General features: G+C 32.1%; 1 protein-coding gene across 3 annotated transcripts in view; it reads right to left on the bottom strand.

Annotated features, from left to right (window-relative positions):
- LOC126741705 (tyrosine-protein phosphatase 10D) overlaps positions 1-27238 on the bottom strand; it is a 90821-nt gene that overhangs the window by 41743 nt on the left and 21840 nt on the right. For all 3 annotated transcript variants that reach the window (XM_050448242.1, XM_050448240.1, XM_050448243.1), the window contains exons 2-4: positions 5840-6083; positions 2963-3094; positions 938-1084 (exon numbers count right to left, since the gene is read on the bottom strand). In XM_050448242.1, the coding sequence (XP_050304199.1) occupies positions 938-1084; positions 2963-3094; positions 5840-6083 (523 nt within the window). The remainder of the gene's footprint in view (positions 1-937; positions 1085-2962; positions 3095-5839; positions 6084-27238) is intronic.

Here is a 27238-nt window from a genome sequence, read left to right as displayed (position 1 = left end):
TCATTAATATTTAACCGTTAAATAAATAAATAAATAAATAATGGCTTCATTTGTACTTTCCAATATAGTACATATATAGGCAAAGTCTAGCTAAAGGCTAATCTAATGTTCAAACATTTGTTGCATAGTAAGTACCACTGTAAGTAGTAGGACTGGTATAAATAAAAATAATGAAAATGCTTTTAGAAATACCTCTAGAGGTCACTATCTCGAGGAATATTTAAAAATTATTTTCAACTACATACTACATTTTATTTACATGCGCTATGTTTTAATTCTCCTAAATATGTGGACGGAGAAAAGTGAAACTTAATCTGTTGTATTATTTGCAATACATACAAAATGCATTATAGTACACGTTTTCGAAAACAGTAAATCATCATAAGCTCTTGTATTGAGACCTATAATTAAATTAATTACAGGTTCAATTAAAATAAAATTTTCGCTTATAACAATGCTACGAATATAATATACAGATCATTTCAATTTAACTTTGAATATTTAACTAAAAGCTTATATTTTCAAAAAACCAATAATAAGTTTTAAGAGATTTTTGCAATAAAGACATTTTTAAATAGAAATGTGCTGTTGTTGATCAACTGTCAACAATATCATTGAAACTGTTTTACAAAGAACTGTTCATCTGTAATAATGACTCAAAATTTGACTTTAATTTTTACATCTAAATGCCATTCGCAGATTCTATCATTGAAAATTTAACTAACATTTACAAATTTTTACAACAGGAATTAGTTAAGCACTAAATGAACAAATTAGCCTAGGGTTTAACTTTCTTAACACTTCTGTTAAAGGATTTATTGACATTTAATGGGGGCAGAATTTAAATAAGCGTAAAGAAATCTGTTACAATCCGAAATTGGTTATTTTGTATCTTTACTGTGGCTATAAATTAAATGTAAAAAAAAATTATACTTACTAGTGGTAAAATTCCTAGACGTATAAGCTGCACTTTCTTTATTTTCAAAAACCGTAAAAGCTTGAACTTGATAGGTTGCTCCCGGAATGAGATCCTTTAAGGTGTATTGTGTGCTATCGATGTTTTCCACAGTAATAGCTTTTCCATCTGTAAAATATTGTGATCCCATAAATATTATATTTAAAATAACAAAGTAAATAATGAAACACGCCAAAAGCAATGGTGCGAAAATAAACCGCAAAAAGGATATAACAGCAAAAGATTTATAAAGGAAATAGACGAATTTAATAAAACAAAAACGTAAACTAAAGAAGCTTCGTTGTCACATTAAGTTTATTGTGTATCTTCGCCCAAAGAAAATGGAATGACATGAACGTACGATTAACAAATGCATAACTCCCTAATAGTAGAAGGACAATGAAATATATAAAAATACAATTTAGCCACCCAGAAAATTTGCACAAAAAAGTCAAGCTTTAGTGACTGTAAAAGTTATTTTGATATATACTGTTTGAAAGTTTATAGTATTTCATTTAAAATCGCAATACTCATAACTTTACCTAAAGATAGATTAAACTATTAAGGCTACCATGACCATTTCTATATCCCCTAACTCTTCATCCTTCATGCCTCCTTTGTTCCATATTCCGACAGTTTCTTCCACGAAGGATGCTTTGTTAATCTTCGCCTATGACTTATCCACAGAATTTCAAAAATGTTACATTCCGATTAAGAGACTTCTCCGTTCCCTCAAACCTTTACTCTAGTCATGAAAACATCAATTATAACATCTGCCTACTTCACAACCGCCATTCCTATTTTTGCAAAAGCTCGTGGGTTTCCAGAAGTGTTTGCGAGTTTCTTTGAAGATTTATCCATGATGCTGCTTATATGCCATGATGCTGGCCGATAATGAAATAGATATTAAAAATCTTCATTTGTTTTGAAATATAGTAACTGTGCTTCTTCTGTGTTACTTCAGCTCAATTTTTTTTGTTTTTCATGATTAGCCATATTTGAGAAAAACGAGAAAGTGAAATAAAAACTCAGAAACTAGATCCAGCCTGAATCTTTCTTGATCGAAAAGATATATGTATCATCGGCATATCAAAGACACATTTACGGTTCATGCTGCATCAATTCTTGAGCCATCTGAATGGGCAAGCAATTTTGTTATATTATCATATAGATTACTGTGGTAGAATCATATCAATTATAATTGTAATAATAGTAACCTGTAATATTATTGGAAATGCCGCTTATGTGTATCCAAGTCTGTGATAAACATTTATAGTACATTTATAGGTGAACAGAGTAGAAGCTAGAAGGAAGTGGAAGTAGTTGGAAGGGGTAAGTTATTAAGGAAAGGATAGGACATAAAAAGGTAGTAAAACTAATGATAACTTAATTTCTAGTGAAAACCATAAACTATTTCGTTTTGCTTTCAAATTGAGAGCATACTCCTTTCTCTCTTTGTATCAGTCAACACAGAATCTTCCGTCCCACCTTTGATGACATCAAAATCTCTATTTTAAACTTTGTTATACATTTTAGCTATGAGAAGGAACAGTTAAAAATAATAGATAAATATCACTCATTTTTTACCAAGGACATATACATCAAATTGCTTTCAAAATGTTGTCAATGGAATGTATGCAGAATAAAAAGTTGAAAAAGCAGTGTGTAACTAGAGCTTTCAAAATTTCTAAAATAAAAACGTCATTTAAAAACAGATTCAATAGAAGAATTTATTATAAGCGTTGGAAAACAAGTAAAACTCACTCCAAACCTTCAGACTTACCCCACCTCAAACGAAACTGTAGATAAGGCTTTAACACTAAGGGAAGACATGTCTTTTATTATTATTATGTTTTAACTGAAACAATGATAAACTAGGATTTAGGCATTACACGACAATCCGACAGATAAAAAGAAATACATTTGCAAAATAAATTTAAAAAATAATTAAAAAAAAAATTCTCTCTCTGGGGTTTTTGGAATGGAATAAATAGAACTCAAACTTACCAGGAATATGGACGAGTGGATTAATCTTGAGCTTAAAGCTTGTATAGCTGCCTTGAGATGGCGGTGACCAAGTGACGATGGCCTGTTTCCCGCTCTTCACGTAAACTGATAGACCTGATGGGGGATCTGGAACTATAAAAAAATCGGCAAGAATAAGTACAATTTCTTTCATTTTAAAGATTTTAATTTATAAGCTATAATTTCCTAATAATTTCTTGTAAAAAAAACATTAAAATTATGATCTATTCTGTTATGTTTCTAGAGCTGATATGTCTTCATTTTGTTCCATATTCAAAAATATTTCTACTTTTTTTAGGCATTTTTCCTTTAATTTTAAAAAGTCCATTTTCTCAAACCTATTTTCACCTCTTCCAAGCAATTTTAGTTCAACTTGATAAAAAGAGCAAAAAAAAGGTTTCATCTAGCTGGAAGGACGAACATGATAATGCCAAAATGACTGGAAGATGTTTAACAATACATTAACTTGTTTCTTCCAGGCCTTTGGTTCCCACTTTTCTCAGATAGTGAAAGTCAATTTTTCGCTTCTTCCAGGACATTTCATTCCAACTACTTGGCAGAAGAAGAAAAATCGGTAGATCGATAGTTCAATAATTTCTGGAAAAATGCAAAAAAGAAATGGATGGAATTTAAAAAATACACTTTCCTCAGGCATCTTGAGTAATCATAGAAGTCAATCTTTGCCTCGGCCAGATATTTAGGGACATTTCCTATATTTTCTTAGTTCAGTCGAACCTTAGGCAAGGGTTATTCTTATTCAAGCACTTACGTTGTTTTCACTCAATAAAACACAAAAAAATCCGTACTAACCATTTGACAAAATGGGAATGTACATTGCAAACTGAAATGTTGCACATTCGGACACACAATTGGATAGCTTGATTCTAGAAGATACATACTACCGAATCAGATGAAGAACCATTTCTACAAAACGGTTTGAGTAAACAAGCCACCTGCCACCATGGTTGATTCCGGTGCTTAAGTGTTTAATGAATCAATGCGGTAAAGCTCTTCTAAATTACAAGCAAAACAAAAGTATTGATAAATGGGAGGCATACAAAAATGAGGAATATCTGCCTTCAATCTGATTGAAGGGAAGAAGCGGGATATATAAATTTTTAAGAAAATTTCTCAAGCTGCAAGGAGCTTTAAAAGGCTTGAGACATCTAAATGTCTATCAGGTATCAAAAACAATCGACAACCCATATCCATCTCTCCAGAATTCAGATGAAATTAACCAATACTTCCTAAGTATGTCGCATTCTATAGTAACCCTATGGGGAAGAGTTGAACTTCAACTTTCAGATAGTGTCTTCCTTCAGTGGTCCATGATTGTGTGTATGATATAGGGTCAAATTCTGCTGCATTACATTACAGATGCTTAAACTTAGTGTTCCAGCTATTCTACTCCATCTTACACATGTAATCAATTGCTGCATAGACATTGGTTATTTCCCATATATTTGGAAGAAATCTATCATTTGCCAGGTGCCAAAAATTGGCAATCCTGTAGAAGTCAGTCTTCAGAAGGCCCAATCAGTCTCCTACCTGTTTTGTCTAAAGTACCGAAGAAGGTGACTTGCCAGAAAGTTAGCAAATTTCTTGTGGCGAGTCACTTATATCCTATTCACGAGTCCGGTTTTCGGAGTGGCCACAACACATCATCTGCTTTACTGATTATAACCGATAATATAATCAGAGCTCTTGACAAAAATATAGTTTCTGTTTCTGTTTCATTGGATCGTTATAAATGTTCTGGATCATGGCCTATTGTGTGCCAAGATCCATTATTTAAAAATTCACTATGTGGCCAACATTTTTTTTCGAAATGTATCTCAAAAACAAAACTCAAACAAATTTGTCAATGGTAAGGCGTTGTCTTATGTCTTATCAGCTTGCATAATATCGGATGTTCCTTAGGGATCACTAGGACCACTTTTATACATTCTATAATATCTTTCTGAAATTAGAGATCTGTCCCTGATGACACTCACTTAGTTCATTATTTTGATCGCACTGAACCAGTAATTGTAACTGATTTATTGAATTCTGACCTAGAGGGCAATATTCAAGTTAAATCCTGATAAAATCTAATTCAGGAATTCTTATCTTATTTAAATTATGGCAACATAGGTTTTTATCCATGTCTAGATGAAGCATCGGAAAATAGGCTACAATATATACAAAATGTATGCCCGTATCATGTTTCTGCCAAAATAAATGAACTTTGCTGGCTTATGGCATCGGGCAATACGAATTTGCATTTTACCACGTTTCATCCACGTATCACCGCAAATCAGAACAGATGAACCACCAACGAATCAGAGTTCTTACCTGAATAATAGAATAACAGACGGAAAAGAAAAAAATTATGGTTAGGGTCATCATAGAAAACAAAATTTTCAAACTAGGACCCAATGAAGAAGTTCTTTGTGATAAGTCAAAGACAATCTGGATATCAGCAGCTGAAATTTGCATACTGTAATAGGACCACCGAGTTGCAGATTGTGATACACGGAAAAATATATTCTATAAATGATTTACTGGTCGTAACAACTTATGTCCAGTTTCAAACCATAAAATTAAAATGAATAAAAGCAACCGCAAAATCTCATGAAGTTAAATAATGACCTAAACGGTCCATAAAGTGGATTATTACCAGGTTTTTCTATATTTTATTATCATGGTAAAAAATGCGTTTTCCTTGATTAGCAATTTTTTTTAACGTCGAAGACTGGGCGGTAATGTTGCGGCACTCATTCACCGCCTTAATAACTTAATTTTAAAACCTACGTACATGCAATAGAAATGACAATTAATATAGTTCATTTAAATCTAATAATGAATTTTGATTTTTACCTGTTGTAAAGTTGGCCGTCCACGTTAAAGTATTATGCGTGGCGTTCGAATAATACAACCAGAAGTCATATTTTGTTCCTGGTAATGCCTGAGAGAACTTAATCACGTCACGTATATCTTTGGATGCGATAGTCGTATTTGGGGCAGGATAACCGAAAGGGGGATAATAGTCCAAACGGTAGACCACCCCTTCTTGGCCCAAGCTGCCTGGAATATGGATGACCAGTTCGGCACCAAAAGCATTCTGAAAATAAAGAATGAGAATTGTACTTTGCTGATAATATTCTATTTCAAAAATTATAATGAAGCAACCAATATATTTTTTTAATTATAAGGGAAGTCACTAACAATACAACGTTTTTTTAGAAACGAAAAACATTTATTTCTGTTTGCAGATCTATCGTTAATCTCCCTATTTATCTTTTCATTGGGTTTTCTGGTTGCCCTGCCCTGAAGAAGCCAAAAGAAAGATACACGTGTCAGGAAGTACGGTTTTATTTTTTCTGCTTCTTAGCTTACCAAATACCCCGACTAACCCAACCATTTCGAATTTAATAACCTTTCGCATTTCTTTGTCAGATCATAGTTCTGAGACAAAATGAGCTATCCCTAAAGAACCAACCATAAAAAAGTGAAGTAATTCATAATGGCCTATATAACATAGTTTTTCTATATATTTTACTAAATTGTTCATGATTCAACAGCGCCAACTAATTACGATGAAATGCTTATGTTGTCTTAAGCAAATATCTTAAATTTTCGAATTACACAACGATTTTTGACAAGGTGAACAATCAAGAGAAGTACTTAAGATCTCGTAATACAACGTTTGCTTTTCATTAAAGCATTTTATGTCGAAAGAAAAGACTTATTGCCTCTGGGACAAGATCAGTTCAGAAAATAATTGGATTTAAGTAGGCAGAAAAAAACATTATTAATATATACCCAAAGGTGATAATTAACTCCTTTTCGGTAAAATAATATATAATAATATGGTGGGTAACGCTTATGCTTTTAGAGGTCACCGCTTTAATTTTCATATTTAAACCATATAGCTACCAGCTAGTAATCATCGAAATAAATCTTGAAGTAAACACAATAGCATGGTACTTATGTAAATCTTTAAAGATCTTGCATTAAAGGACAGAGGATTAATATAAGGATAATATATTTTAAAAAAACATATGGAAATGACTAATCTTTTTTTGCGAATCGTTTTAGTTTGTTAATAAAATTAACACAGTTGGGCCTTGCAATTGGCTAAAATTAATATTGAGTCATTTTAATTTACGGCCATGAAAACTAGTATAATGAACACACAATAAATTGGAACTTATCCACGGTATCTTTAAACTAATTTACTAATTTCTTGGCACAACAGTTTTTTTTATCTAATAAAGTCAGAATTTAGAAAAACTTTTGAAAGCGTTATATTCTAGTGATGTTTATATTTAGGAGGTGGTTTATTGGACACACTTTAAGAAACAAACTTCGTTTTTGTTATAGCATCAACTGACATCAAATTAAGAGATCAGATAATGGATCAGAATTCAAAAAATATTTTCTTTTTGTCAGATGCACTGTTCCTAATTAAAGTAATTAAATTAAAATTTATTTGATTTTTCAATGTGTTTTTGAAGTTATTTTGGTTGTCCGCTGTTTTTCTATATATCAGTAAATATGGTAAATTATAGAAAGGAGAAAATGTCGGCACTATATTACACATATGGCATATGGTAATGTAACAGAAGGCAGACGCATTTATGTGGAAAGAACAAACTTAGTGAAATTGGTAGTTTGAAGATAGGTACTCCGAAAGGATGAACTGGAACTGTAAACACTCCTGAAACTGTAGTGCTGCAAGAAATCTAAAAGCATCCTGAAACGAGTACGAAGAAGATCGCTAAATCTCTAAATAATATTTCTCATCAAATTGTTTGGCGTAATTAGGTTGATATTTTTTGAACAAATTTGTCACGGAATGTTATTCAAGATTTCCATAACAATCTTCTGTGGGTATTCAACAACAATTACGGTTTGGATAGTGGCCTCAGCAATGGCCAGCAAGATCCCCTGATTTAACATTTTAGATTCCTTTTTATGGAGGCACCTTAAAAATCTAGTGTATAAAACCCTCACAGTAAAAATCAATTTAGAAAATACTATCTCATACGCTCAAATATTAAAAAGAAGAAGAAAAAGAGATGTCTGAGCTCGTTTAATTAATAGATTAAGCCTCAGCTCTTGGGTATATAAAAAAATCTATTACACCTCAAGTAAATTATTTTATTTAAAACTTATTCAACTTAAATTAAATATAACGAAAGGTATCGTTAAAGATGTAAGTTCATATTTCTTTTAAATGCGTGAATAAGTCTATTTTCTTCTTTCTTTTCTATATTTGAGTGTATGAGATAGTATTTTCTAATTTTCTTTCTTCTCTGATTTTTACTATAAGTGACAATACCCAACAAAATAAGTAACTCATTATGAATTCGTCACAACAATATAGATTTTACTTGTAAGACCCTCGTTAATAATTTTAGAAGATTTAAGAGAGCGAATAGTTGACTCTTCTGAACCTATTATATGAAATACGCTAGGAATTAAACGTGTGCTTAATACTATGCATAAATGGGCGGAAGCATTGCTGTTAAGTTAAGATAGTCACTCCCAACAATTTTTGTAGTTAGTGTTAGTACTATTAACAATAACTACATTATGAAGCAATTTTAATTTAATTATATTACTCAAAAATATTAAATATTGTTGGAACTGATTACTGAAATCAAACCAGTCGAAGCAAACATCTACATACCTCATGGGATTTTTGGGGCATTAAGACTTTTAGGACATTGACTTTAATAAAAAAAGACTTTTTAGTCTAATTTTTAAGAGAAAATTGTCGAATATCTATTTCTATACAATTCATATCTAGTTACGCACCATCCAAACTCACTCCTTTTCATCTTTAAAAACAACTATCAAAATTATCACCCAAATACATTATTATACAATGATAATAAAAAAAAATAGTTTGTCTAGTTTTTAAGTCACATTTACTAGATACTGACTATAATAATGGTCCTACGACAATTGGATAAAATAAATCAACATTTTTGTTACAAAAAAGAGAGAGAGATTTAGTCGTTAACTGGTTCCTTAGCAGTAATTATTGGCTTCTTAATGAAAAAAAATCTAATTTTATGGCGTAAGCTTTCTCTTACACTGATAATAACACTATTATAAGTGTTATTATCAGTTTAAAAGATAATCAAACTCACATTATCAAGTAATTTTTTTCTTAACTTTTCTTTTTGAATTTACAGATGCAGATTATCTGTTTTATGTAGAAGTCATAGAGATATCGAAACGTTGACATGTAAACCCAACAGTGCCACAGTCAAAAATTGCCTAATGATTATTATAATAAAAATCATGTCTCATTGTAGAAATGTTTAATATAAACTCACATTGTTATTCGTCCTTTGAACAAACTACTGTATCATGCACTGGTACGACAATCAGCATTTCTACAGTGAGTGGCTAAACTACGAACAAATGTAATTGAAATGGTTTCAGTTTTGAACAAAAAAAAATGGAATCTGCATGGAAGCCGTGGCAATGCTTGGATTTTTTTTTAGTCAATGCTTATGCAAATGGGTTAACTAAAGTAAATGAAACGTTTAGTAAATGCGAAAGAAAAAATTATCCCAACTCATGCTGATTGGTACAAAAAAAAACAAATGAAAGGTGTATCATACTATTATACTACATAGAAAATGTGGTATGAAAACCACATTCCATTCTGTCACATTATTTTCATCTAATTTAATGCTTTACATAGTGTCATTACTGGAATGAAGGCATCCCAAGTGATACTCATTAGCAAGAAGATAGACGAAGAAGAAAATAGTGCATTTTGGAAAAGTCTTTAATTTGTTCCGTTCATTAATATAAATTACAACCTAATCCAACTGACGAGACGATGTATGTTTCCATGTTTCTAGGCATAGCGGTAGACGCTTACGCGAAGAGACCAATTGAACAAAATGTATCGAAGTTCATTGAATGTAGAACAATAAAGAAACCCCAGGTAATGCTAAATGGTAAAAAGATAAATGAAAAATACATCATTGACACAGTCATTAAAGCACATCTCAAAGGCAAACGATATGGACATTAGGTGATTGAATACGCTGAACATATATTCAATCATATCGGCAAAACCTTGTGTGCAATTAGAGGCAATACATAAAAAGTTTAATAAATAGAAAAAGAAAGACATCCAACTCTTGCTGATTGGTAAAAATACTTAGGAAAAAGTATAATTTGAAAAAAATATAGAGCAGTAATTAAAAAAATATAGTTCAATAAATGCAAGAGGAAGAAATATACCCCAGTTAGGAGAAGTCGCAACCCAAATCATGGCCATGCCGAAATAAATGTCAGTCATACGGGTAGATGTATGAAAGCATCCCAAGTGATGCTCATTGGCAAAAAGATAGACAAAGAAGAAAATACATCATTCCGAAAATGTCTTTAATTTGTTCCCTTCATTGATGTAAATTAGGACCCTACCCAACCAATATGGGGATTGAGTCATAGGATTCATAGTTTTCTACCATATGAGACAATCCATGTTTCCATGTTTCTAGTCATACGGGGAGATGCTTGTGCGACGAGACCAATTGAACAAAATCTAAAGAAGCTCAGTGAATGTAGAAAGAAACTTCAGCTAAAGCTGATTGACAAAGAGAAAAATGAAAAAATATTGGACTGTGGAACACCTGTGGGAATGAACATTCTTCTATAGAGACCCTGATTTATATTTTATTATATTAAACCTAAATCCGAAACGACAGACTATGATATCGTTTTCTATGAAGGAAACTCATCTCAGAAATGAATCCTTGAATGAATCTTTATTTCTGAGATAGGGTATTTTCTTCTTTGTCTATTTTTATGAGTGTCTTTTCTCTTCCTGTATTTACTAAGGTGCGTTGAAGAAAATATACTTCAAATGACCCTTTTCCATCCTTATTTTTAACGATCAGAAAGAGTTGAAATATCTTTCTTTTTCTAGTCATTCCTTTTCAAGCTTAATTCTAAATAGAAGTGGTGTGGAAAGAACCAACATAGTGGATCGCTGAAAGTACTGGGCGGCGCACTATGTTTCCATGAGTCAATAGATTTGTATCACCTTCTTTACTAGTGACACCTATTGGAAGACGTTAACATGTTAATCTCCTTAAAGAAAATTTGATACGTAATCACTTAATTGTCTTTTCATCACAATTCGTAATTTAGTGATGTGCTATCCTGATAAACCCGATTGTCTCTTTGTGGTTCTTGTGTATACTATTCCATGTCAACTTGATAAGCACCACTTCAGTAACTGTAAATCTCTTTGTTAAATATTTATTATGGTTATTTAAGCGCATACTTCCATTATGCTGATTCATTTCAATTTTTTTTCATTTTTTCATCGCTTCTTTTTTTGAGCAGATTCACAATCAATAATTTTATTTTATCAAATTAATATTTTGTTTCTTGTTAGTTCATGGAAATCTTTGCTAATTCATGGAAATATTGACCTGTTTATTATAAGCATTACAAGATTAAACGGTATTTACTGATAGTTAATGATATAAACTTTTACTTTTTCGCAATTCGCCTGCCAATAAATAACAAAGTAATGAAAACAAAAAGTCTTAGAATAAACTAGATATTTTAACTAATTAACCACGAATTGCTTGCAACATTATTTCGAAAAAAGTTTTTTAACATTACTGAAGCTGGCTACACCTTTAATGGTGTTTTCGAATATAATAATTACATAAAGAGGTACGTGATCCCCACTCCGTGTATTTTCTTAAGCGCTTAAAACGTGTTACAACAGCAGTAAAAACAAAGAAACAGTTCCTTATTATTCTCCGATTATAAGTGCCGTTACATGGCGAAGTACAACACGTGATCAATGTACAAGGCACGTTTAGAAAAACATACGTAGTGCCAATTGTATATTAAAAGGTGCTTACCAAATCGACCAACCAGCTCTCTCAAAGGTCGTTCATATTAAAAATTTACATATTATTATCTACATTTTTTCAGTATCTCGCAACTTAGGTACAATTATTGAAGGCACCGCCCGTTACATGCTAAAAGTTGAGAAATAGAAACGAATAATATAACATTAAAGAGCAAACGCATTTAAGTGTTTTAGTTTTAGTTTGGGTAATAAAAAAACCGGGAAATTAGATACTTTTTTAATACAAAATAAACATGACTTACATTTAGAAAAAGAAGAATTAAATAGAACTATCTGCATGATACTGGCAAAAGACCATTATTTAAGAATCAAACAAAATGAAGGGAGACAATGATGAAAGATATGAGCCCGGTGTAATACGCATGTCCTGGGGACGAACTTAATGTAAATCGAAACGTTGAAAACAATAAATAAAAGTTCAACCACGCTGTAGATAGTGTCAAAAAAATTATTTTCCGAACAATATAACTCTCATTACATTATATTAATATGACGTTTCAGTGCATTCCTCAGTTCTATTCGAGATCCTATTCAATCCTTACAATTTAAAGATCGTTGGACTCTTCAGAATGTTGCAACATTTGTGCATATTTCTTGTGAATGAAAATTAATTCTTTCTAATGGTCAAATGAATTAACATAACCAAAGTTTTTGTTTCTTCAAAATATCTAAAGGATTTAGATAAGGTGATACAGGAGGCCAAGTCACTGATTTGGCATTCCTGTTTAGGGTCAATTGGGGTAATTGTGGACGATATTTAATGTTTTGACTTGCTAAACGATTTTTGTGGACATCACGCATTATGTTATATATTTAAATTAGCAGACACATAGCTCATAGTATCTTCTTTGATAATTACTAGTGATTTTCTGTAATTACAAGTCACATAGATACATAAGATAAAAAAAATATATTCAACATGCTTGTCCGTTTACATTTGCCCCTACTCTTTAGGGGTAATTGTAAACAAGCACCTCTTGACACATTTACTATACCAGAAAAAAATCTGGGGCAAATGTAAACGAACTATATAAAGTCGCTGTGTAGCAAAATATTTTTTGATATAAGTCGTGTTTATATACATTTACCCCAAAATAATGTGACCTTAAAGGTTTTGCTTGCAATATAAATGAAAAATCGAGATAAACGTAAATATTTTCCAACAGTTCTGTTTATTTTAACTAAAACTAAACTATTTTTGAGAACGCTAATAAAAGAAATTTATTCTAAGTATGTAATTATAATAATATTATAGGTATAAAAAATTAGTTTTGCTCATAAACAGGAACTGGAAAATTGTATAGTATTCTCTCTCCCTTCATTTGAATGCCAGGATCAGGAAGCACACCAATGATTTGATTCAAGGTTATATAACTAACATCAGTTTTAACAATGTTGAAAAGCATTTTTGATGCATCCCAGGATTTAAGACCAGTCACTTTGATTTCCGTTAGTTTTTCATCCACAGCTTCAATTAAACACACATATTTAAAACGAGTAGTCTTTCTCTTTCCACCTTTGAACTGCACAAGAATAAATTTCCCTGTGGAGAAGCCTGAACACTCGACTGTTTTAAGCTCTATATCTTGTTTTTTCGGTTCTGCCTAATCTATTTCATCATCAGTATCGCCTAGACTTATTCATCAGCACTTTCCGTCTCTGCAACTGGTTCACTTCTCATTTTTTTAAATTTCGGCTCTAACTTTTTGTTGTCCGTTTTCGGATTAGCCTTTTTGTTCCTTTATTTTTCTTCTTCTCTTCTGCTTCTCTTAGTCTTTCCAAGACTTGGTTGGTTGTTAATACCTCTCCATATCTTTGTTGCTTTAATCTCGGTATGACTAGTTTTTTTCTCTTCAACAATATCTTCACGGCGGGTGAGTGGCAAGAAAATGTTGGTAATTTCTGTCGATTTACTGATAAACGATGACGTCGATGATTGTGGACTATGAGTAGATGCCACTAATAATTTTTGGTAGTCAGTTGACGATGTAGAAGGCTGCTGTCGGCGTTCAGCTGATGACACTGAATGATGTTGACTACAACATGACGAAGTTGAAGGCATTTGATCGTCGACCGTGGGTAGAAGTGGGTTTGGTTCAGAAATTGCAACAACAGTTGATTTAGAGGATACTGGTTGGATAATAATTGCATCGGATGTTACAGATTTCGGAGCTTTGAGGGCAGCTTCGTATTTGGCCAAGTCTTCTGGTGTAAATTCATTTTGTGGGAATTTGTTTCGATCAACTGGGTATACGCCAGTATTTTTAAATCCAGATATAGTATTGCTAGAAACCATAGACTCTTGCCAAGTAATTCGGTAAATTTTTCCTTAGTTAGCCGTCCACACCCTCGTCCCATTTGTTCCTTACTAAACTTCACCAATTGTTTATTCCAGTTCACCTTTAAGGGTCCGAAGACACACTTGTCCAAAGGCTGAAGCTTATCCGTAAGATGGCTTGGAAACTTTATCAAAATAATATTGTTGTGCATTGCCTCTTCAATAATTCTGACGCTCATATGACTGCTGTGACCATCATACAACAGTAGAGCTGCTTGATCTAGAAGGTTTTGGGAAGTTCTTAAATCTTTAATGTGAGGTATAAACCCTGTCGTAAACCACTGGAAAAATTGCGGCTCCTCCATCCATCCATTAGTGGAGGCCGCATATAGAGTTCCTGGATAGGCGCTACTGGAAGTCCAACGAGCCTGAACTCCAGCTCCCTTGAATACGATGAGCGGTGGAAGTGCTTTTCCATCGGCAGAAACACATCCTAAGACTGTCGTCGACTCTCTTTCAGAGCCTTCAGATATCCGGCACAGGGCCTTTCCTTTCTCTCCAATTGCCCTAATACGATAGGGATCATTATTAAAACCTGACTCGTCAGCATTAAAAATAAAGCTTCCTTTATCATCTAAATTATTTTCATCAATGATTCTTTTCAGGTCATCAAAAAAATGGTAGACGATCTCAGGTTTTCTAGCATCCTTCCGCAGTTTTTGCAAATGTTCCGGTTTCTTAAAAGACAGTTCAGGATGTCTTCTCATGAATGAGTAGTACCAGTCTTCTCCCGATACTCCATTTTTAAATGGTGTTCTTAAACCTTTTGCATTAACATACTCTCCAACCAGTTGTCTAAGTTCTGCTTTGTCACATGGTAGACCCATCGCAGTACGTGCCAATAAACATTTCACTATTTTATTTTCTATATCTGAGGATAAAACTTGGGAACGTCCAGCCTTTGTCACATTTAATGGAGTCTTTCTTCCTCCTATCCTGTGGTAAATAACTGATCTGGAAACGCCATAGAACGTTTCTGCTTGACGATACGTTTTATTTTTATTTTGGACATCTGCAACGGCAACATCTTCAGTTGTATAAGAAGGTGCTTCTTTTTTCCTTACATAAGTACGAGGCATCTTTACACTGCAACAAGACAAACAAATTACTTATTTTACATAAATTATCGGCGAGACACTAATTTTATTATGTTTACAATTACCCCAAAAGTGTGTATACATTTCCCCCAAGAATAAATTTATTAGGGGGAAATGTAAACACTGAATTATTTTAGTGATTATAAAATGTGTCGACAGACATTTAGGCGTAAAATAAACACAATAGTATAACAATGTCCAAATGAAATATCTAACTTACCTCGATGATTTGCATTCGAAAACTTCAGTGCCGAAATTCAACATAAAACCACCAAACACATCAAATTGCATCAGCCAACTAATGCAAGAAGAGCACAAACAGGAGTAAAATTTCGAGGGAAACCGACTTCGCCCGACGTCGGCACGACTCGAATAGTGAGCTTCGCGCCAAATTTGAAATCTAAATGTTGTTGTGTTTCTTATTTTAGATGTGTCTACAATTACCCCAGTTTACATTTACCCCAATTGACCCTAATGGTTTTCTTGCATTGGAAAAGGTACACCATCTGAAGCTATTGAAAAAGCCATCTTAGGACCATTCTGACTAAGGTTCATCAGTTGACTTTCTTATGAATGCAACTGGTTTAAATTAATATTGGATATATTGGTCCACAACTGGTACTGATGATAATTTACAATGGATGCGTAAGGATTTTTGTCAGCTTATAAATACGTGGTTTTTTAATATCAACTTGGTATGGAAAAAGAATTTAACCAAAGAAATTTACTGGTATTTAGTCAAATTGATTTTTCACAATCAACGGTTGTCAGTCCTCACTCTTCAGTTAAAGTTCTTCTTTAGTTAAACTTTTTAGCAATATAATAATTAAGGGTCGCGCTGGTGTATCACAATATTGGATATACAATGCTCATAAATGTAAATTATAGACGTTTAACATTCTATTTTTAAATGATCCAGGTAAAGAACGACCTGATGATATTTATCCTCATCTTCTCATTTTTTTCATCTTTTGAGCAAACAAATGCTGTAAATAAATATTGAACGATGATTTCGATTCAAAAGTAATGGGTTCAAGTTGAAGCTGACCATGCGTTATAATAGATGCATGTGAATTTTCATCATTGAACATATGTCGCAAATTTTCTTCTTTATTGTTTAGTCTTTTCCTTTAACTACTAATCTTTTCTTTGACTTCTAATCTTTAGTCCTCAAAGAAATTCCAATATTTGCAATTCTTTCTTCAAAAAAATTCCAGATAAATTTCTCTATTTCAATCATTTTGTCACATATTAACGGATAAAAGGTTATTGATAACGCATCACAATAGTGCATGTTCTCCTGCCTACGATTGCAAATTATGACAGTTCATGATTCTATATTTTACGAGGTTTAGTCATCAGAGATTACCCAAGATCGACGCTTTTCAGTATTTTAAGATTTACTATCACTAAGATTAAATATCCAATTAATCTTCCTAGCAAAAGTCCAATTAAATATTTCTTGATGATTTCGGCTCACACACTATTGGATTCGATTTTTAGAATATCCAGCTTTGTCCGTCAAAAAAACTAAACCAGGTAATGCTATTGATTATATGGCTATCACCCGTTATAATCAAAATTATAATTAAAATTGGCGCAGTCGGTAGGATCGGAAAATGACAGAACAAGAATATTCCCACTTATAACGGCGGATACATAAACGTAGAAATAATCAGCTGAACTCCCATGCAGTAAGGGAAACATCTTCACTGTATTGCTACAGGGGATGAAATATCAGGAAAAAAGACAAGTCAGATTGGCTTAAATTTAAAAACAATTCTTTCAAGGTACGAGCGAATATACATCTCAACATTTCTGTGTGAGAAAAAATACACAATACTGTCATTTCAGAACAGTAAAATTAAAATGTATGTTTGGAAACCATTTGTGTTGATTCTGAGTTGAACATTATTCTTGTGATGAAATTCGTAAGTCATCAAAGATTAAGAGTAAACACAAAAGAAATTCCTAACTCCATTAATCATTTGTCAAATTTACCCTAGAAATGGTCTAGAATTAAGATGCCTTTAACTGCCGAGCTAATAAACATTAGAATTTAATTTGCTAATTAGTATTCAGGTTTTATGTTTTCATACATGGCGATAGCGACTATAAAAAATATGACATAACAAAAACATTAAAAAAATAATTATTATATTTCATGATAAGATTGTAATTTAGTTTTTACTGACAGTAAAATTAAAATACCGGCTATTATTTTGAGCAGTTTTATTGGAAGAAAAAAAATAAAATGCAAATAAAACAGCCATAACAATACAGAGTTATTTGAATATAAAATGTACTGTTCACTGACATTTTTATGTATTGACTTTTACAGTTTATTACCGCTATTCCGACTAAAATTTAACCAAAAATTATCTTGAAAAAACTTTTTTCTACTAGTGGGCGTAAAGTACTCACTTTACCTACTTTCCAGGATGTATAGTTTCACTTTTGACGCACTAGTGCCTAAAAAAGTGGGAATTGTCGCATGAGCCGTAGGCGAATGACTGAAAATTTTCCATTCATAAAAAAAGGATCATTTTACACACTTGTTAAATAAATAACTATTTTAGTCAACATCAATGAGAACGTGGGTTTTATACATGAAAAACTCTTGATTAATTAATTAAACCCATTTATTGCCTGTTTTATAGATAAAACAAAAGGATAATCAAAATTTAACATTATCGTGATTAATCGAGCTTAGACTTGAACATAGAGTTCATTAGTAGAAACTAGAATTAATTGCTGTTTGGTCGAGGGTCAGCTTAATGTCAAATAACTAACAATTGGCAAAAAGGGATATTCAAAATGAATTTTGTTTAGGCAGTCTACGTTTCCATTTTACAGACTGCTCAAGGACGTATAATTAAATATGAGAATTAATTTTGTTTTTTTTTTTACTGTAGCATTGATGATTATTACTATATTTGAGGTCATTAGTTTGGGTCTATGAGTTTTTCCCTCTTTTTCCTATATAATGTTGTCATTTTTCTCTGTTACTCTCTAGATTATCTGAGTATTGAATTTTTCTGGAATATTTTGCACAATTATACATAAAAAAATAATTTTATTACGATTCTTTCAACTACCTCAGAGAGGGATGCCGACATAGTGATGAATACTCAACTTTTCTCTATAACAACTTTTCATTTCTTTATCACAGTCTAGATTTTCTGGATGTTATTGGTATATTATGTACAATGCATTAAAAAAACATAATTTTATTAATTACTAAAATAGCAACATAAAATTGAAATCTTCGTTCTTTAAGCCTTTCCATTTATCCAATACTATCTGAATCATCTGGAAATTATGTTTCTCAATGTATATCAAATGTGAGAACTATGCCATTCTCACATTTGATTACCATTCTTTAAGAAGACTGGGATAGCTATAGAGAAATGAGCACTGAACTTGGTCTATTACTGTCTGGCTCATCTGAATATGAATAGAATGCGTTTTCTGGCATATTTTGTTATATATAATTACATTAAAAAAAACTGGATTTTATTACCATGAAATGAGGTCCACATGACCAAAAAAATTATATTTCATAGCCTAAATTATAATATAGATCATCCCAGTCAACACTTCATGGAGAATTTGTGACATTTTATTGAAAACAATATCAGAAAAGATGTCCAAATTATTGAAAAATGTTGAATGTAGAAAAAGTCTGCTACAAATATTAAGTCGGTCACTTGAATGGGCGATCATAAATTATTTCGGTGAAAAATTAGTCTTTTTAAACAGCTGATAGGTACAACCCAATAAAATGTAACATTCCAGATTCGTTGCTTCATGTTGCAAAATTATAGTGGACACTTACTTGGCTTGGGTTCAAAATGCTTTGAAAATTTTCACGATTTTATTAATTTATTTTATATCTAAAGGAAAATAATGACAAAATTTTTAAACAGGTTCAAGAAGCACTTTGGTTTATGACCAAGGATATTCGATCATCCTCAAGGTTTCAGAAATGATTTTTTTGAGTCATACATATTAATTCAAATTAGTTTAACTAACAGTTTGAATTAAAAAAACATTAGAAAAATATAAATTCATTCAAATTTTATGAAGAGAACTTGTTCAGCATTTAGTGTTGCCTCAGATTTCAAAATTGCGAGTCAAAAAACTACAAACAATGAAAGCGTTAATTCAAAGCCGAAACGAAGAAAAAATCCCAAATCCGGATGCACCGTTAATTTTATCATATTTCTTATATAGGAACAGTGGAGCCCTATTGACAAGCCATGTGTAGCGCGCTTTAAAACATGAGTTGCCACTTACTAGGGCCGGAAATAGGGGGAACGGGAAAATTGAGTGTTTAAATTACACGTTATCGTTGACGCATTGCAAAAAGCGGAAAGAGATCCTCTGGGAACGAACGTCATATTAAAAAAAAAACGCCTCTGTTTTGAATATATGCGTGTTTCATCATACTGTGTGCATATGGAGTGGTTATTTACACAAATTATGCTTTCCCTTTGTTTGCTTTAATGAGGTATTATGTCAGGAGACTGGAACTTAAAATAGATTTTATGAAACAAGAGTCATTTACCTTTTATTTGTATATATTTCAGTTGAAATAATATAATATTACTTTGTTTGCAGTCTGCAGATGATACAATCAGGTAGGACCTATATCAATAATAAATAAACGTAAATTTATATATATTTTTTTAAATGAACTAAGGAGTCAGGCGACACTTTATTTTATAAATAATTTAGCCCCAATAATACTCGCCGGCACAATATTCCGCCACCCTCAAATATTGGCCAAGTTTGATGTTTTATAAATTTTTAATTTTTTATCAGATTCTCACCATTTTGCCATCAGTTTTTAGATACATTTGTTGTGATTTTTTAAAATCATTTTGTAAAGTAGCATTTTTCGGTTAAGCTATATTATACAGGAGTAAAACAAACTGTTGTTTTTTCTCGTAATTTCAAAAGACCCCTTAGGAAAATTAAGGTGGATAATTCTGTTTACATACTATTCCTTGTATAACCATCTTTGATGTATTCTAAACATTTCGATTTTTGATTCATTCCATTATCTCATTTCTGCTGCGAGCTGCAAATTTTTTATTAAAACGCTGATTTGAAGCTTAAGATTTTTAGATAATTTATGTATTAATTATTAATGTAATAAGATAAATTTTAGGTTAAAAATTATCGACGTTGGCTAAGGACGCAATTAATGTGACATAAAGTTTGACAGTGTCACTATTATAATTTGTTGTGTGTCAATATGGTATTAACTCCAGCAGACCTGGGTAGAATTGTTGCGTTAATAAAGGATGGCCGTAGCAAAAGTTATGTCGCCCGTACTCTGAGATTTCCGCGGTCTACAGTTCGAGATGCCTGGAATAGGTATTTACAGACGGGAATTGTTACTAGACGACAAGGCTCTGGCAGAAGGAGAACGACCACTGCAGCTGATGATCACTTTGTCACCATTAGTTCTTTAAGAGATCGAAGATCTACTGCTGTGTGTCTAAAAAATGACTTGCGAATACTTCATGGAGTAAGTGTAAGTGAAAGAACGATACGTAGAAGATTAGCAGAAGCTGGACTTTATTCACGAAGGCCAGCAAGATGTCCACAATTACTTCCTCGGCATCGACAACACCGACTGAGGTTTGCAAGATCGCATTTTGAGTGGACTCTAGAACAGTGGGCAAACGTACTATTCACAAATGAATCCAGGGTTTGTTTAAGGACGCCGGATGGTCGTGAGCGGGTATACAGACGTAGAAATGAAAGATATGCTGACTGTACCATTTCAGAACAAATCTCATATTGTGGCGGTTCAGTCATGATTTGGGCGGGTATTTCTACCGAAGCACGCACCAATCTAGTATATTTATTGAAAATGGAGCTCTAACTGCCCACCGTTACATTGAAGAAATCCTTCAAGAAGTTGTTGTCCCATTTGCTCCATTCATTGGGAACTAATTTACATTAATGCATGATAATGCTAGACCTCACGTTGCACATGTAGTGAGCGAATATCTGGATGAAGTTGGACTCCCAAGATTGGAATGGCCCGCATGTAGCCCGGATCTCAACCCAATAGAACATCTTTGGGATCAACTTAAAAGGGCCGTTCGTCCTCGTCCTGTACAACCACAAACCTTGCAAGACTTACGACTAGCGCTGATCGAAGAATATGAGGCTATTCCTCAAGAAAGAATAAGGAACCTTATTCATTCGATGCCGCGAAGACTGCAAGCTGTTATTGCTGCGAGAGGAGGAAATACACGCTATTAAAATTGTTTTTTTTAATTAACTTTATGATATACCTAGCGTTTGTTTCTCCTAATAAAAATACGCTTCAAATCAGCGTTTTAATAAAAAAAATTAAACAGCAGAAATGAGATAATGGAATGAATCAAAAATCGAAATGTTTAGAATACATCAAAGATTACAAGGAATAGTATGTAAACAGAATTATCCACCTTAATTTTCCTATAGGGGCTTTTGAAATTACGAGAAAAAACAACAGTTTGTTTTACTCCTGTATAATATAGCCTAATAGAAAAATGCTACTTTACAAAATGATTTAAAAAAAATCACAACAAATGTATCTAAAACTTGGCCAATATTTCAGGGTGGCGGAATTTTGTGCCGGCGAGTGTATAAATTAAATAATCTTGCATTTGTGAATATTTTTTTATTTTTTCTTGGAATTTTTATGTTAATATTTTATTACTATATTTAAAAGTAAATCTTTTTTTTATTTTATGGCTTTTAAGTTACTTACTGATATGAAGGCCTATAATAATTTAAACTGGTTTAACACTTTTGAGAAAATTCAGTTTAAGTAAATACTCTAAGAATTTTCGCCTTTTTTTATTTTTTATCATGTTTCTGATTCGATTTTTATCACAATTTTTTTTAATTTTATCTTTATTAATTAGAATTATTTTCCGAGTTTTATTTAGTTACCTCCTTATAAGTTCATCCCTTTTCTTAATTATTTTTCTTTATATATTTTTAATTTACTATTAGAAGTGGTATATTGTGGGTTTATTGGTCAATTGTGAAAGAAAACTATTTGTTTCTAGCCAGCGTTCGAATTATATTTAGTTCATCTTCAGGGATCTAAAATAGAAAGAAATGGTGTTTAGCATTTTTTTATTTTTTGTTCCCTTTGCTTTTGTTATTTTCTATAAATATTTGTTAAAAAATTATAAAAAATATAAGTTAACCTATCACAGTTTTAATTTACTATTCGTACTTCCTTATTCACTCGACCTTTTTATTTTTAGTTTGATATACATTTATGCCAATCTTTAATTGGTTACTAATTTTTTACTTATGAATTAATGCGATTAAATCTCGAACACTCTTATTAAATTCTTTCGGTTTTATCAAAAAAAATTGTAAACTCTTTATTCTTTTTTATTGTAGTTTTTCTAATTGGAAAGAAAGCAGATTCTTTAATTAAATTCTCCACTCTAGTATATTTTCTGCCATTATATTATAACTGGTACACTTTATATGTATTTAAAGCTCTTATTAGCTCAACCTAGTTATAGAAAGAAAGATTTCTCAAAATAAATGTACAAGTTTTGTTTCCCCAAAACAGTATTAAATATCGTAAATGTGGGTCAATGAAGCTGGGAATGTGTATTCAATTGATCAGCATAATTGATATGAACATCTGATTGCCTCTATTAATGGTACTAATTTATTGATGATGGGATTCCGAACTTAATTCCTAAACAATGGGTAACAAAAAGTATTTCGGTCATCCTCCACTAAATTTATTTAAAAAACTATGAATCCAACATGTTTCAGATATATAACATGTTCATCATCAGGGATAACAGAAAAAAAAATTATATTGGTATTTTGTTCTCTGTTCTTGTTTACAATAGTTGTATTATTATTGACCTATTATTAATTATGTAGTTTTAAGTTTTTGTAAATCCAAGTTTTGTCTCTTTCTCATGTATTTTAACCTTTTAACATTGTCTGAGGCACTGAAACTAAACTGTAAGATGAATTGACAGAATCTCCTAATTTGTTATCCCTGATGATGGACATGTTATATTTCCGAAACATGTTGGATGACCAAAAAACTGACCGAAAAACCGAAAAACTTTTAGTTACCCATTGATCTATTAACTCCACTGCAAGAATGGACTACTTCTTCAACCTTAATTCCTGAAGTTATATTTCCTTTTACTTTTAGGTTATAACGTATAAATAGCTTTTTCAATACGTTTTTATTATTAGTTAGATATAACAAAATCACATGTTTTAAGATAACATTTTTTTTTCAATCTTCTTTATTCTATCTACATACATACAGGGTGTTTCAGTGAACTATGGGAACAAACTTCTGGGGGTTGTTCAGTGCAACAGAAGAATCCATTTGAGTATAGGAACCCATGTCCGGAAATGCGTCACTACGCCACTACGGCCCTAAGACGCGTTAAAATTTATAAAAAACATTAATTATCTAAATAGGATCTGCTGCATTTATTTTTACCTTTTGTACATGATACCATAACAACAATTATTTAAAATCAACGCTTATCAATGTCAATTCTCAATGTCATGTTTAAAATTTTGATAGTTTACAATTTTTAAACATTTATTGCTAATGGAAAACTTTACGACAGCATCCTGGATACAAAAAGTTTATTGCGGTTCATCGGCGGCTCGCTGAGACAGGCATGTTTAAGACCAAGATGCATGATACTGGTGTTGCTCGAACCGCAAGAACGGTCGAATTTGAAGAAGAGGTGCTTCAGCGAGTTGCCGATGAACCATCAAATAGCACACGTGACGTCGCTAAGAATATGAATACGAGTAACGCTTCTGTCTGGCGGGTACTACACGAGCAACAACTCCATCCTTACCACTTCCAGAAAGTTCAAGGTATGACTGCAGCCGATTATCATCCTAGAGTTCAATTTTGTCGATGGCTTCTGGATCACATCATTGCACAACCAAATTTTTTACGATATGTTTTGTGGACCGACGAAGCCTCTTTCACAAGAGACGGTATTTTTAATAGTAGGAATAGCCATGTTTGGGACGAAGAAAATCCTTATGCAATTTTTCCAACAAAACATCAGAATCGTTGGTCTGTGAACGTATAAGCAGGCATTGTTGATGATTATTTAATTGAGCCATACCATCTACCGGAACGGTTAACAGGACCTATTTATCTGCGTTTCTTGGAGGAACTTCTCCCAGAACTCCTTGAAAATGTTCCACTAAACGTTAGACAGCAAATGTCGTGTCAGCATGATGGAGCGCCGGCTCACTTTGCTGTACAAGTACGCGAGTATTTGGCTCAGCGGTTTGGGCACCGTTAGATTGCCAGAGGTGGAGTAGTTTCTTGGCCTCCTAGGTCGCCCGATTTACCGTCGCTCGATTTTTTCTTGTGGGGACATGTAAAGTCTTTAGTCTACGAAACTCAAGTAGAATCAGAGCTAGACTTAATTGGACGCAGCATCTGAAATCATTCAAAACGAGGATCAAATTTTTAGTGTAGTCCGCCGAAATCATGTGCGGCGTTTAAATCGGTGTATTGAGGTTGGAGGAAGACATTTTGAACAATTGTTGTGATGGTATCATAAATATACAAAAGGTAAAAATAAATGCATCAGATCCTATTTAGGTAATTAATATTTTTTCTAAATTTAAATGCGTCTTAGGGCTGTAGTAGCGTAGTGACACATTTCCGGACATGGGTTCCTATACTCAAATGGGTTCTACTGTTGCACTGAACAACCCCTAGAAGTTTGATCCCATAGTTCTGAAACACCCTGTATATGAATATAGTGTCAGGTGCGTCGAGAAACTATTTTCATTCAAGCAGTATATTTACAAATAATATATGTTAAAGTAGGCTCAACAGTTTGCTCTCTGTGACATCAATTCATCAGTATTTTTCCATTGATCTCAGTGAAATACTTTCTACATATTCTTTTTTATTCTAAAGCACTAATATAGATAATTTGCATTAATGTCATCTGCTAAGAGAAATTATTTTAATTTAAGTAGCAAGAATTAAAGCACTTAACTACTTTAATTTATAGTAATTAAGACTACAAGACATTGTAGATAAATATTTTTGAATATTTCCAATAAATCTACATAGCCTCGAAGACTTGCTTTAAGTTTTCTGTGGTTTTTTGGGCCACTTTGTCAAAATTCATTTAAAAGTAATCATTCTCTTTCCTTTCATATATTTTTAAATTTTTCCACTTCATGTTCAGTTAGTGTTTTTCATGGATCAACTCATTTTATCATTTCCCATCCAATAGTTTCTGCAATGCTTGTGATGTTCAAGGCTGCATCGCATCTGCACTCCACTTTTTCATCTTTCATATATTGGAATTAAATCAATTCAATAATATATTACAGCTTGTAGTTCTTTCAAAAGGTCAAAGTTTATATCACCAATATGTATAAAAGGGATTATTACTTTCAGTTCAGGCAAATATATTATTATTCCATTTTTTTAGTTTATTTTTTGGGTTATTTGATATTCATATTTTATGTTACCTTTTCTATTTCTACATTTGCATCTAAATAATTTTTATAAGATATGAACTGTATAACTGTATTTTCTAACATTTATACCATTAGTTCTTTGAATAATGTAGTTTATTAACACTACGTTCTTGAATTTTTCTTCATACCCTAATAGTCATACAAGAATATGAAACTGCCTTGAAAAACAATCGATCTTGATACTGTGAAAAAACTTAAGCTTTCACTTCTCTTCTATCCGCATCACAGTATAAATCGAGTTTCGAACTGGTATCACTTGTAATGGCGATTAATAGTTGGAAATCGACTCTCATCTTTTATACAGGGTGTTTCATTATTGCTTCATGTATCCAAACTGTATGGGCATATAAATTTAGGAAAAATTCAACTAGTAGTTGTAACTGCGAATTTCGGATGGAAAGTTCCGCTATAGCAACATCACATATCAAAATACTGTGTGTAACACACCTATAGTCATAAAATGCCAATAAAATTAGTGTAGACGAAGTACAATGGTTCGACAATTACCTTGCATTGATTAACCGAAATATGCAGATATCGTAGTTTCTAGGAAATGTGTTGTATATGCATAAATATTTAAATCAAATTGTTTTTTATGAACTGGTTTTTTTTAAATAATATAGCCGTTATTATTAAACCTCGATTACCAATAATGAACGTAACATATATTATTATTCACCACTATATTCTTACATAAAACTATATTATAATTAAAATTATACCGTAGAAAGTGGTAATATGAACTAATTGGATATTGTAAACAAGAAAAAAGTTGTATTTAGATGAAATCATAAAACCCACCATAAAAGTAGGTGATGTTGGAAAACCGTTTCAACATATTGGAATATCATTTATTTTGTAAAGGAAAAAGTGAAATACGATATTAAATTATCATAGTTTTAAGAACTTCAACTGGAAAGGCAATTATTTATTTTTTGCTGATGTGATTTGTGTGGGACGTACAAGTTGTTTTTTTGTTAAAGTTGCTTATAAAACATATAATGGTTAGTAATTGGGAAACTGAATTAACAATGTTGTTTGTAAGATCGACTTTTACAATCTTTGAGTGGCATAAATACAATCCAAAAAATTTCGCTTTAATTTTAATATCCACAACCTCATAAAATAATAAAGATAAGTATTAAAATTAAGTAAAGAAAAACAAATATATATAAAAAAACAGAAATGAAATAACCACCTTGAGCTGTGAAACAAGCACAAAAAGAAAATTAGCACCAATTATCTATTATTCAAACTGTTTACCCAAAAAATAATGTTATAATAAACGGCAAAAGAATAATTAAGAACAGATAAAGGGAACAACCAATTAAAAGTAGTATCTTATTACAAATTTGGCA

This window comes from Anthonomus grandis, chromosome 10 (assembly GCF_022605725.1).
Source record: "Anthonomus grandis grandis chromosome 10, icAntGran1.3, whole genome shotgun sequence".
NCBI classification, from domain to species: domain Eukaryota; kingdom Metazoa; phylum Arthropoda; class Insecta; order Coleoptera; family Curculionidae; genus Anthonomus; species Anthonomus grandis.
Note: the sequence above shows the minus strand (reverse complement) of the source record. Positions and strands in the feature narration are given on the sequence as shown.